This window comes from Acomys minous (genome assembly GCF_964271855.1).
Source record: "Acomys minous genome assembly, chromosome: 13".
Classification (NCBI taxonomy): domain Eukaryota; kingdom Metazoa; phylum Chordata; class Mammalia; order Rodentia; family Muridae; genus Acomys; species Acomys minous.
In genome coordinates, this window is record NC_140495.1 from 103,439,994 (window position 1) to 103,452,588 (window position 12,595).

Here is a 12,595-nt window from a genome sequence, read left to right on the forward strand (position 1 = left end):
CCCCATTTGCCAGACATCAGATTTTATGCATTCAGGGGCCAACTATTAATAGCTATTGTAATCTGAGTCTTATTTTTTTTTCTGGGCTTGGTATAAAATTGTATATGATATAAAAATTATTAACACCTGTATGAGACATAAGACATTTATATGTAACATAATAGAAATATTATGTGGAAAATTAAAATTAAAAAAAAATATTGTCCACCTTAATGAAGTCAAAGTAGAAGATGAGAGAGACAGGTAATTTAACCAAATAAAATTATATATAATTTTAAAATTAAATTAACTATGTTTTCCCCTGCATTTATTTGTACTTGATGAAATACTTTGTATTTGTGGTGCTTAAAATGATTTATTATCAGCCAGGCATGGTGGCACACACCAGTAATCCCAGCACTTGGGAGGCAGAGCCAGGTGGAGCTCTGTGAGTTTGAGGCCAGCCTGGTCTACAACAAGGGTTCCAGAACAGCCACGGCTACACAGAGAAGCCCTGTCTTGAAAAACCAAAAAAACAACAAAAAAAAATTATTATCTTTTCACTTTAGCACTTTGGTACTTTGGCCAGTTTGATTTTATAGCTATCAGTTTATATGATGTGGTTAGCTGTAATTTTGAGAGAAGATTAATATCTAAGCTATTATAACTCTTACTTGTAGATGATAACTAGATATCCTCTCTTGTCTTAATATTATACTAGATTTCAATTTAAGAAAGTAAATTATATTTATATTATAGGTGGAATCAGATGTCAATATAACATTTTAACTTTTAAACAGAATTTTCTTTTTTCCATGTACCAAATATTGTTAATAATAGTGATAGAAATAAAAGGTCAGCCCTGTTAGAAATTATAATCGTAGAGGCCTGGTAGGCATAACCAAATACTATTATTCTTTAATCTTAACAGGAAGGAAGATGGGACTCTAGTAGGACTCACTATGACACTGTCCATTTCCTTTTCTAATAGTAAAATATGGATATTGTTTAATCACTTTCATCTTGGCTGAATGTTCCACAGGACACCTTAAATAATCAAGAAACATTGGCTCTTATGACAGATAAAAGGCATGTGCTAAAGAAAAAAGAAAGAAAGAAAAAAAAACGGGCGTGGGTGGGGCACACCTTTAATCCCAGCACTCGGGAGGCAGAGGCAGGCAGATCGCTGTGAGTTCGAGGCCAGCCTAGTCTACAAAACCGAGTCCAGGATAACCGAGAATGTTACACAGAGAAACCCAGTCTCAAAAAACCTTTAAAAAAAAAAAAATATATATATATATATATATATAACTTTTTTTAAAAAGTTATGTGCTACGTTGTCTCGCTGTATGTGGGTTCTGGGGTCTAAACGCAAGCCTTCACACAGACACTTCACCCACAACCACCCAGGACAGGATGGCCTCTCTGCCCTCTGCACGCATATGGTGCACATATATGCATGGAGGCAAAACACTCATGACACATAAGTCAGTAAATCTTTTTAAATTTTTGTTTTTGTTTTTTCAGTTAAAAAGCTAAGGCTGGGCTCTCTGTTCTTCCCTGTTCCAGAGACAGCCTCATCCCTTAGACATGATGGTGAAGGTCAGAGTGAACAGATGGGGTGTACTGGACGCCTAGTTACCAGGGCTGCCTGGTCATCTTACAGAGTGGAAGTTGTTGCCATCAATGACCCTTCATTGACTTTAACTACATGGTCTACATGTTCCAGTATGACTCTACCCATGGCAAGTTCTGTCAAGGCTGAGAACAGAAAGCTTGTCATCAACGGGAAGCCCATCACCATCTTCCTGCTAACATCAAATGGGCTGATGCTGGTGCCAAAGATGTTGTGGCGTCTACTGGTGTCTTCACCACCATGGAGAAGGCTGGGACCAAAAGGATTATCATCTCCACCCAATCTGCTGATGCCCCCATGGGTGTGAACCACGAGAATTATGACAACTCACTCAAAATGGTCAGCAATGCTTCCTGCACCACCAACTGCTTAGCCCCCCTGGCCAAGGTCAGCCATGACAACTTTGGCATTGTGGAAGGACTCATGACCATGGTCCATACCATCACTGCCACCCACAACATCATCCCTGCATCCACTGGTGCTGCCAAGGCTGTGGGCAAGGTCATCCCAGAGCTGAATGGGAAGATCACTGGCATGGCCTTCTGTGCTCCTACCCCCAATGAGTCTGTCATGTATCTGACATGCCAACTACAGAAAGCTGCCAAGTATGATGACATCAAGAAGGCAGTGAAGCAGGCATCCAAGGGCCCACTAAAGGGCACACTGAGACCAGGTTGTCTCCTGTGATTTTAATAGTGATACTCACCCTTCTGCCTTTGATGATGAGGCTGGCACTGCTCTCAGTGACATGTTTGTAAAGTTCATTTCCAAAGGCTACAGCAACAGAGTGGTGGACCTCAGGGCCTCTATGGCCTCCAAAGAGTAAGAAGCCCTGGACCACCCACCCCAGCAAGATCACAAGAGCAAGGGAGAGGCCCTTGGCTGCTGAGGAGTCCCTGTCACAACTTAGCCCCTGACAATAAGCATCTCCCTCACAGTTTCCATCTCAGAACCCCAGAATAACAGGAGGAGCCCAGGGAGTCCTGCATCAATAATGTTCATTGCACCCACAAAAAAGGAGGAGGAGGAAGAGGAGGAAGAGGAGGAGCTATGGCTGGAACCAGATGCTCTGAAGAGGCAAATGGATTAACAAGTCAAGCATGTGTTTGGCAATCCTGGTAGTTATACAGTGGGATCAAACAGCAAAGTGCATTAGCAGTGGGTTCAACAGTGAACAGAAAGTGACTGGGAACAGTAACTCCAGATAAGAAGCTTGGTCTTTAACCTCAGCTTTAATGGACTCTCCTGATGAGTTTCATCCCTTCACTGAAAACCTAAAGTTAGATACAGATGCAGTAAAACTGCTTACAGAACTAAGGGGAATATAAACAAGTACATTTGAATTACAATATGGATGGGAAGTGAGGACAAAATCCTACAGCGATGTCACTCTATGCCCTGAAAAGGCATAACCTAAAATTCAATGAAGCTCTTTGTATATAACTGTTTCAAAAATAAAGTTCTAAGGCTTCTGGGTAAAATGGTCAAATTACAACCCTCACCACTGAAACTCAGTGAGAGAAAACAGCCAAGATGAAAGTTCTGATCCAGGAAGTCTGTAAACAAACCTACTGATCTCAGCAGCAAAGCAGACAAGAAGGCTGAGAATCCTAGCCCTCCACAAAAAAAAAGAAAAACAAGCAAGCAAAACAAAACAACAATAACAACAAAACACAGCCTGCCAGCTACTCAGAAGACAACAGCCTAACCTGCAGGACCAGGAGAGGCCACAATGGAGTGCAAGAGTCCACAGGAGCAACCATAATATATATGTAGGGGTTTCTGCATCTACATCTGTGCAGTACTTGTGTGTCTAATGCCAGAAGGTGCTAGATCCCTAATCAAAAGACACAGACTAGTAGGCTGGATCATAAAGCAGAGTCTGTTTTTTAAGACGCTGCATCAGCGCTGTGGTTTTGCCTTGAACTCATCAGTGGGCACAGGCAACCCGTTGATTGAGAAAAGATGAGGCTTTGCCACAGCCACCTGATGAAAGTTAACTTGATGAGTGACTTGGAGACCTTTTAGCTACATACAATTTGGTAAAGCTTTGTCTGTATTAGGGGTTTAACCAGAACCTTCTGAGTGCTTTTTTTTAAAAATCTAAGTTTGAAGGACTCTGAAGCCGTAGTTGTGCCTCTATGTCTATGTGATATGTATAGCAGTTTCTGCCTGGGATGTGTAAGACCATGTTTGGTCTCCCCAAAACCATGTAAACAACATGGGGCACTTGTTCATGCCCAAATTCCCTGTAAGATCACACCATAGATTCAAGACCAGACTGAGTTACAGAATTTATTTGTATCCTAAATATTTGTGATGTACTTGGCCAATCTGATGTTAACCATTTAGTGAATTAAAGTAGAATTTTGGGAGAGAAAAAAAAAAAGCAGAAACCATCTATTTGCTGACACCAAAAAAACATACTACAAAAGACAGATACTGCTTTAGTTTGGTTTCCAATACTGTCGTGAAAACACTGACCAAAGCCAATTTGAGAGGAAAGAGATTTAAGTCCATCATGATGGGAGATCAGCTCAGAAACTCAAGACAAGAACGGAAGCAGAGACCACGGAGGAGTGCTGCTCACTGGCTTGCTCCCCATGGCTTGCTTAGCCTGCCCAGCGGTGGCACCACTCACAATGTGCTGGCCGCTCCCACATCAGTTAAGAAAATGCTTGTCCTTCATGTGGGTCCCCTAACAAGTGGAGCAGAAGCTGCCTCTGCCATGGACTCTGTTGCCAGCTTTTAGATCACGTGCTCCTAGCTGGGCTGCCTTGTCTCGCCTCAGTGGAGGAGGATGCACTTAGTCCTGATGAGACTGGATGTGCCAGGGTGGGGTGGTAAGGGGCAGGGCTCCCCTTTTCTGAGGAGAAGGAAATGGGGGAAAGGGGAAAGAGGGTGAAGAATGGGAATGAGAGGAGAGGAGGGAGGGGTTCATTCAGGATGTAAAGTGAATAAATAGATGAATTTTTAAAAAGAAAGAAAAATGCCACCACCACCCCCTTACAGGCTAATCTTATGAAGCCATTTTCTCAACTAAGATTCCTCTTCCCAGATAATGCTAGCTTCTGTCAAGGTGGAAAGAAAGGAAGAAAGGAAGAAGGAAGGGGAGGAGAGAGAGAGAGAGAGAGAGAGAGAACCATGTAAACAGCACTCTATCTTAGGGTAAAAGGACTGAAAGAGGTGTTCCAAGCTAATGAACCTGGGAATCAAGCAAGTGTCTCTGTTCAATTATCTGACAAAACAGACATCAAGCCAAACTTACTGAGAGGGTCACTCCATACTGATTAAGGAAACGATCTATCAAGAGGATAATTCTGAACACACACATCCCAAACACAGGTCCACCCAAAGTCATAAAAACAAATTCTACTAAATGGAAAGCAGCTGATCAACCTCTGCACAGTGGTGGGTGACTTGAATACTCCGTTCTCACCAACGGGCAGGTCGTTCTGACATAGAATAAAAATATTTGAATTAAATCATACCATAGAGGGTTTTGCAGACACCATGACTGCAAGATGGCGTCGCTCATGCCAATGAAGGAGAAGAAGCTCATGGAGATTAAACTTGGAGAGCTGCCAAGCTGGATAATGATGTGGAATTTTGTCCTTCAAAAATAACAAAAGATCCTGTAACAAAAGCCCTTTTGGTTTTTACTGATGGATCCTCAAATAAAACTTCAACAATATATGTTAAAGGTAAACAGATTCTAGTGTAACTTTTTACTAATCCTTTAGATGACTGTTCCCAGTAATCAACTACATGTCTCTTAATAAATAACTAGAAAAAATAATATAAAGTTTATATAAGGTCTAAAGATATAAAAGTTTAAGTTAAGAGGATCTAAATTATTAAAAAGACTAAAAAAGTGCTTTATAAATACTAAAAGGTCTTTTAAGAAGTATTTAAAAGTCGGTAACAAAAAATAGTATTTGAGGGGCTAAAAAAGTGTTTGAGTGGTAAGAACAAATGATAAAGGTTAGAGGATGTTAAAAAAAGTTGTTACAAAAATGATCAAAAAAGATCTATCTATTAACCGACACCTAAAAAGGGCCAAGTTCCTTAATCACCTCAAAAAGAAGCTATGCTTGTGTGTTTCCACAAAAAACAAAATCAGCCATCTAGATCCCAGACCAGCTTGTCCAGCCTTTCAATCAAAAGGTCTTTGTCCAAAAAAAACTTCAGACAACAATATTACAGATAAAATAAAATCCTTCCATGCACGTTGTCTAAGTGTATTCTCGCTAATCGTGCAGATCCTTCTTCAGACATATCTTATTCTGTCATGACACTTTTTAAAAGAGCAAAATATGTTATACTGCCAGGCAATCTTTAAAAAGATCCACGGTTTGATGATGCAGCTCTACAAACTTTAAAAAAGGTCAATACATTCATCAGGCCTACGAGATTTGTTACAGTTCTTATCTTAAAATTTAATGCCTTGATAGCTATTCTTACAACTTTTACAGTGTCAACTGTTACATTAGCTTCAAAAGTACAAACTGCTCCTTTTGTCAGTAACTTAAACAAAAATGTTTCCCAGGCCCTCACTAAACAAAAAATTATAGATAAAAAGTTAAAAACAAAGATTAATGCTCTGAAAAATGTGGTTTTGACATTCGGAGAGAAAGTAAAAAATATCAAGGTTTGGTTATCTACTTGATGCCATACAAGTCTTAAATATGTGTGTGTTACACCTCTTCCTTATAATAAAACTATAAATTAAAATCTTACTAGAATCCATTTATTAAAAATTTTAAAAATTAATAATCTTTCTCAAGATATACAAACTCTTTGAACACAAATAAAAGACCTAACTAAACCATTACGAGGGGGACTTGCCAACTTAAATCCTGACAATTGGCTACATTGGTTAATTTCTATTGGGGTCCTAACTAGTGTGGTGTTTCTTTTATTGCTCTGTCTTCCCTATGTCCTTATACTAATCTTTAAGTCCATGGTCGAAACAAAAAATATACAAACTACAATTAAAAAAGAAAAACTGACACAACCCCTCCAGTGGAGTATGTGTAACAAGCGTTACCACAGAACCCCAGGTGACGACCCCTCCCCAAGAGAGCGCCTCCTGGTAACAGGTCTGATGTTCCTGCCAGGAGTAGCTAATTGCAGCCCCCTCCTTTTCTCTATCACTCATTGTTTTTGGAATATTCTGGCTGTTTCAGCCTCTGTTTTTACTCTCTTATCAAGGACTTTTCAGACATAACTGTGTTGCTAGGAGACCCTTAACTTGAAACTACATCCAAGGGTCATTCATACAAGTTTACCACTAAGTTCCGTTCCACTTGTTAATAAAAAACATGGCTGAAAATTAGTCACCAGTGAATAGTTCATATTATGACTTGCAAATAGAAAGTTCAAGCAAACTCCAGATAGTGACAAAAGAGCTAAGGAAGAAAAAAACTGTCCTGACTCACAAATGTTTGACATAATGAGAGAACACTGACTTTTGATAAAGATCACATATACACTGATGCCAATCTAATGACTTATGAATGATTGTTCAAGATTGATGACAACATTATTACCCTGCATCCTGTATTTTGAATTGTATAAAAATGTTTAACCACATACAAAAAAAATCCCCATTTCAAAATGTATAAGAACCTGGCTCATTTGCCTACAAAATACACTCAGACTTAAAGTTTCCCGAATTGGTCTGTTTGTCACTCACCTATCTTCTGCCCACCGACACTTCGAGAACTCCCAACCCCAAGGACTTATACCCGATGGAGATGGTCCATGACAGAATTTCACCCCCAGTGGGATTGCAGGAGCCTTTCAGAGAGGTTATGATTGGTATTACAACAAGGACATCAACAGTCGGAAAGGCAGTGTCTCGGGGATTAACGTGGTGCTGGCAGCCTATATGGTTTCCAGCTCAAACATAAGTGGTGATGGAAGAACCACAGAAGAGGGGTCCCAACTGCCGGCCCCAGTCCCATCCATGAAGAGTTCAACTGTGGCTGAATTTTCATATCCTGAGAACTAGTGTCCAATAAAAGGTGACTGACTGGTTTAAAAAAAAATGATACCATAGAGCAAATGAACTTAATAGACATCTACAGAACATTCCATCCAGACACCACAGAATGCATGTTCGTCTGAGCAGTCTATGGAATTTTCTCTAAAATAGATATCTAGGATACAAATTCAACAAGTCTCAACAAATACAAAAATAATGTCTTCCATTCTTTCTGATTACAATGGAATAAATCTACAAATCAGAACAAGAGAACCCTTACAACGTCAGCTCAGAGGCCAAACACACTACTGAACGAAGAGAATCAAAGACGGAAACACAACGTACTAAAACCTATGAGAACAAATTTTTGAGCAGACTTGGGGCTGTTTATGGCTTTATATTAATAATATGAATATTTGTAATTTCAAAAAGAAGATGTATCTCCAGAAATAAAAAATAAAAATAAAATAAAAAACAAAACCTATGAGAGAGTTTTTTATGATTGCTTGACTACACTAGGAAATCAGAGAGATCCCAAATAAATGACCTGCTGATGTACCTTAGGAACCTGGGAAAAGAACAAGCCAAATCTCAAATCAGTAAACAGAAATAAATCAGTAAAATCACACCAGAAATTAATGAAATAGAAGGGGGGGAAATGAAACAAAAAGTTGGCTGTTTGAAGATAAACAAAACTGACAAAATTCTAGCCAAACCAACTAAAAAAGAGTAAATACCCAATTTAATAATATTAGAGATGAAAGGGAGCCATTACAACAGAAGACCAAGAAAATTTAGAAAATAACTAGGTTTTACTTCTACTAAATTTTGAGCAGACTTGGGGCTGTTTATGGCTTTATATCAATAATATGAATATTCGTAATTTCAAAAAGAAGATGTATCTCCAGAAATAAAAAATAAAAATAAAATAAAAAATAAAACCTATGAGATGCACATGACCTACCAAAATCAAGCCAAGCTGGGGTAAATAGATGGATAACAAACACTGGTTCTGAAGCAGTGATTTAAAATCTCCAAGTAAGAAAGTTAGTCTTTTTATGAAGTTAATATTATACTAGTACCTAAAACTGATAAACACACAGAGAGAAAGAGAGAAAATTAAAGACCAATTTCCCTGAAAAACATAAATGAAAAATTTCTCAACAAGATATTTACAAGCCAAATTCAATAACATCCAAAAGATAATTCACCATGATTAAGTTGAGTTTATTCCAGAGATGCAAGGACCATTTAACATATGTAAATCAATAAATGTAATAAGCTACGTAAATGGACTCAATAACAAAAATCACGGCCATCTCAATAGACACAGAAAAGGCTCTTACAATTGATAAACAACTTCATCAAAGTGTCAGGATAAAATCAGTTGCCTTCCTCCATGCCAAGAATAAAACTATTGAGAAGACATCAAGGGGGAACGTCATTCACAGCAGCCTCAAAAACTAAGAGCTTTTGGATAAACCTGACCAGGGAAATGGAAAAAACCTCTATACTGCACACTTTTAAAACAAGGAAGAAAGAAATTGAGGAAAACACTAGATAGAAAGACTTCCCATTCACACGGATCAGAAAAACTAACACTGTCAAAACGGCCATCCTACTGAAAGTAATGTGCAGCTTCAACGCAATCTCAATCAAAATCCCAGTACCATTCTTCACAGAAAATGTAGAAAACAATCATAAAAATTCATATGGAAACACAGGAGACCCAGGATAAACAAAACAATGCTAAATGGGGAGGGAAAGACAGTTAGAGATACCACTATACCTGATTTCAATCATAGTGGAATTGTACTGTTCTGATACTAGGATCCTGCCTTTGTGTGTTTAATTTGGAGTATCTATAGAGACCAGGAAGTTAGAAAGAGTTCATGAGAGCAGGGAGTGGAAGAGGCTTAAGGCGGGAAGGGTATAGCAGAACACATGTAATAGGAAGCAGGGTGAGGGGGGCTGGTACTGAGGATAGAAAGCTTTAAGAAATGATAAGGAGATGGGAAAAGAAAGAGGTAGCTGCTGGGGGAGGGGTGTAGCCGCTTGTAAGCTCCCCGTAATACACACATAGCCCCACACACATGCACATGTAACCAGTGGGATTTTGTTGTTGTTTTAAATTATCAAAATAGGGGAAGGACATTTGAGGAAAAGAAGGGAAATAAGAATTATTCCAGATCTGACTTTCACACGAACTCTGGTGCCCCATATTTGGCCATGTCCCCTTGATGGGGAGGCCTGATGGCACTCAGAGGAAGGATAGCAGATTACCAAGAAGAGACTTGATACCCTAGCATCATATTCAAAGGGAGGAGGTCCCCATCAGTTACAGTCATAGGGAAGGGGAATGGGGTGAAAACGGGAGGGAGAGAGGAATGGGAGGATGCACGGGATGGGATAGCAATTGAGATGTAATATGAATGGTTTTATTTTTCAATAAACAAAAAGAAAGAAAGAAAAAAACACACATTTAAAAAAAAAAGAATTATTCCAGAAGCAGTGGATGGGATAAGAGAATAAAATGGGAATGAATGTGATTAAAACATATATATGTGCATATAAACATATTTATGAAAGAACCAAATAATAATAGTATACATATATTATATATTAATTTATTCATATATGATTTATTTGTATATATAATAAATTCATATATATGAATAAAACATATACTAATAATGAAAATGCCAAATAACAAAATACTATTTTAAGAAGGAAGGAAGGAAGGAAAGGCGGGCTGGAAAGATGGCTCAGCAGTTAAGAGCACTTGCTGCTCTTGCAGAAGACCTGGGTTGGGTTCCCAGCACCCACATGCTAGCTCACAACCATCTAACTCCAGTCCCAGGGGATCTAATAATGTCTTCTGGTCTCTGCAGGCACTAGGCATGCATGTGGTGCACATAGATACATGGTGGCAAAACATCACACACACACACAAAATAAATATTTTTAAAATTAAAAACTTTTCAAAAGAAATAAAAGAAAAAAGAAAATCTCCATGAGTGCTTGGGTCTAATGCAGTGACATCACTACTTCCAAAGAAACTCTTGGCCAGGACTGCGGAAGCCAAGGGTCGATTAGCTCATTGCTAAAACCCTGGCAATCATGCTGGCTTCTTGGCCCGGCCCCAAGAGAAAGCAATGTGAACATTATACACCATTAAGCTGACTCAGAGAACAAATGACTAACTTTCCGATAATCAAGATTTTGCCATGGCCATTCTTCATTTTGATTCAACCGAAGTTTAATGCATCATGAGTAATGATTCCGGTCCGCACTAAAAGAAGCGTCTCTGTGTGGGGCGTCATGCCCAAGCATCCTTCTCATGGCAGGCGCAGGAGCGTCTCAGCACCATTCAAGTGTTAGGTCAGCTGTTTGGGATCATCTGTGAACACTTCTCCTCCTCACAAGCAGGCTCTAAAGCCGTGGCTCTGTCCATGGGAGCTATGCTCCTTAAAGACCAGCCAGTTCATTAACATCACCTGCCATAGTCCTAGCTCTCAAGTAGGAACGCAGACGTGGGCCACAGAGAAAAAGCTTCACTCCCTAATAAAGGAGGAAATAAAGAAACCACACAGTGACAAACCACTTAATCTATACCACTGAAGGGATCAGAACATAAGTCCCTTACCAAGAGTGGAAGAAACAGACTCACGGTTCCACACCACTGTTGGCATTTCTGTCACTCTTCCATGCTGAGGATCCTGTATGGAAGCCTTCAGCTCCTCAGACTCCTCTTAAACAAGAGCTGATGGAATGTGGGAAGTATCTGAAGTTTAACTTGGCCCCCTCCTTCCACAATACTCAGCCACACACTCCTCCTGGTGAGAAAAACAACCCTGCTGGTAGGCAGGAGAATCCAACGCCATGCACAGCTTGTCATGGGGCTCTTGTCCTTACTCAGGCCTTCTGACTTCATTTTTACCTTCAGGATGCTCAGAGACAGGACTCACTCAACACCAGCAACAGTTCACTACCGTCTGGCAGGCAATATAGCCATAGCAGCTAGGTATGTTGCTCTCCAACAACCTCTCTTTTAGAAAGAGCCATTCGAGTTTGAATGTGTTGTGAGAAATAAGTCAGAAACGTGACCTTACATATTAAGGACTATCTTAATGGTGGTCTGAAAGCCAAAAGGGAAATGCAATTAGTCAGAATCCCTTCCTCCCAGATCCCCATAAGAAGAGACTCACTGTAGTTCCATAAGAAACACCGGGGCTGCCTTTCTGGAAAAGGATAAACATGCAGGGGACCAGCACCCAACTTTGTCCCATTTCCCAACATTCCTCATGGGACAAGTCCTCTTACAAGCAGTAAGAGTATCTTCATTATTTTTCCTACTGAGATAAAATACTGGATAAAGTCACAGTCAAGGTTATAGTCAAGCACTACAGGGAAGTCACAGCACAAACACGTATGGCAGCTAGTCATATAGCATCCATAATCAAGAAACAAGTGCTAAATGTTTGGGCTCAGTCCCCTTCCCGCATTTTATTCTGTCTAGGATTCTTGCCAGGGGAATGGCGCCACCTATAGTGGACAGGTCTTGCTACCACCATCAACCTAACCAAGATAATCCCCAGCAGACATACCTCTGGGCCCATCTTTCAAAAGCTTCTAGATCAAGTTGACAATTGATATTAACCACCACACCCAGTGGCAAGCTCCTTGGTACCAAGACATGGTCTCTTCCCCTTTGTTTCTCCACGGCACATGCCTACAGGCACCAGTAAATATGAGGTATTTGGCACTGCTTCCTAACAACAGGCTGTGAAAGGTGACGCCTGTCCAGGGGGTCTAGCCTGCCAGATTGCTCCAGTCACTGAGGACAGCTGGCCATTCCCTCCCTTCCTACTCGGAGCCCTTGTATAGAACAGCTGCCGAGGCCAGCACCAACACTCCTGTCCCTTCCTCTTCTTCTTAGGCAGCTTTTCAGTTTAATGAAGCTTGTCCTTGCAACTTTCTTTCCCTCTGAA

At 40.0% G+C, this 12,595-nt stretch overlaps 2 protein-coding genes across 15 annotated transcripts in view; one reads left to right on the forward strand and one right to left on the reverse strand.

The window, feature by feature from the left end:
* Positions 1 to 12,595, reverse strand: part of PCBP3 (poly(rC) binding protein 3) — a 256,103-nt gene that overhangs the window by 144,366 nt on the left and 99,142 nt on the right. The gene's annotated exons all lie outside the window — the stretch shown is intronic.
* On the forward strand, positions 5,140 to 7,631 carry LOC311581828 (ATP synthase subunit f, mitochondrial-like; the record flags this gene model as incomplete). Its single annotated transcript, XM_084754348.1, has 2 exons — positions 5,140 to 5,216; positions 7,403 to 7,631. 2 exons carry the CDS (start codon positions 5,140 to 5,142, stop codon positions 7,629 to 7,631), a joined length of 306 nt encoding a protein of 101 aa, XP_084610474.1.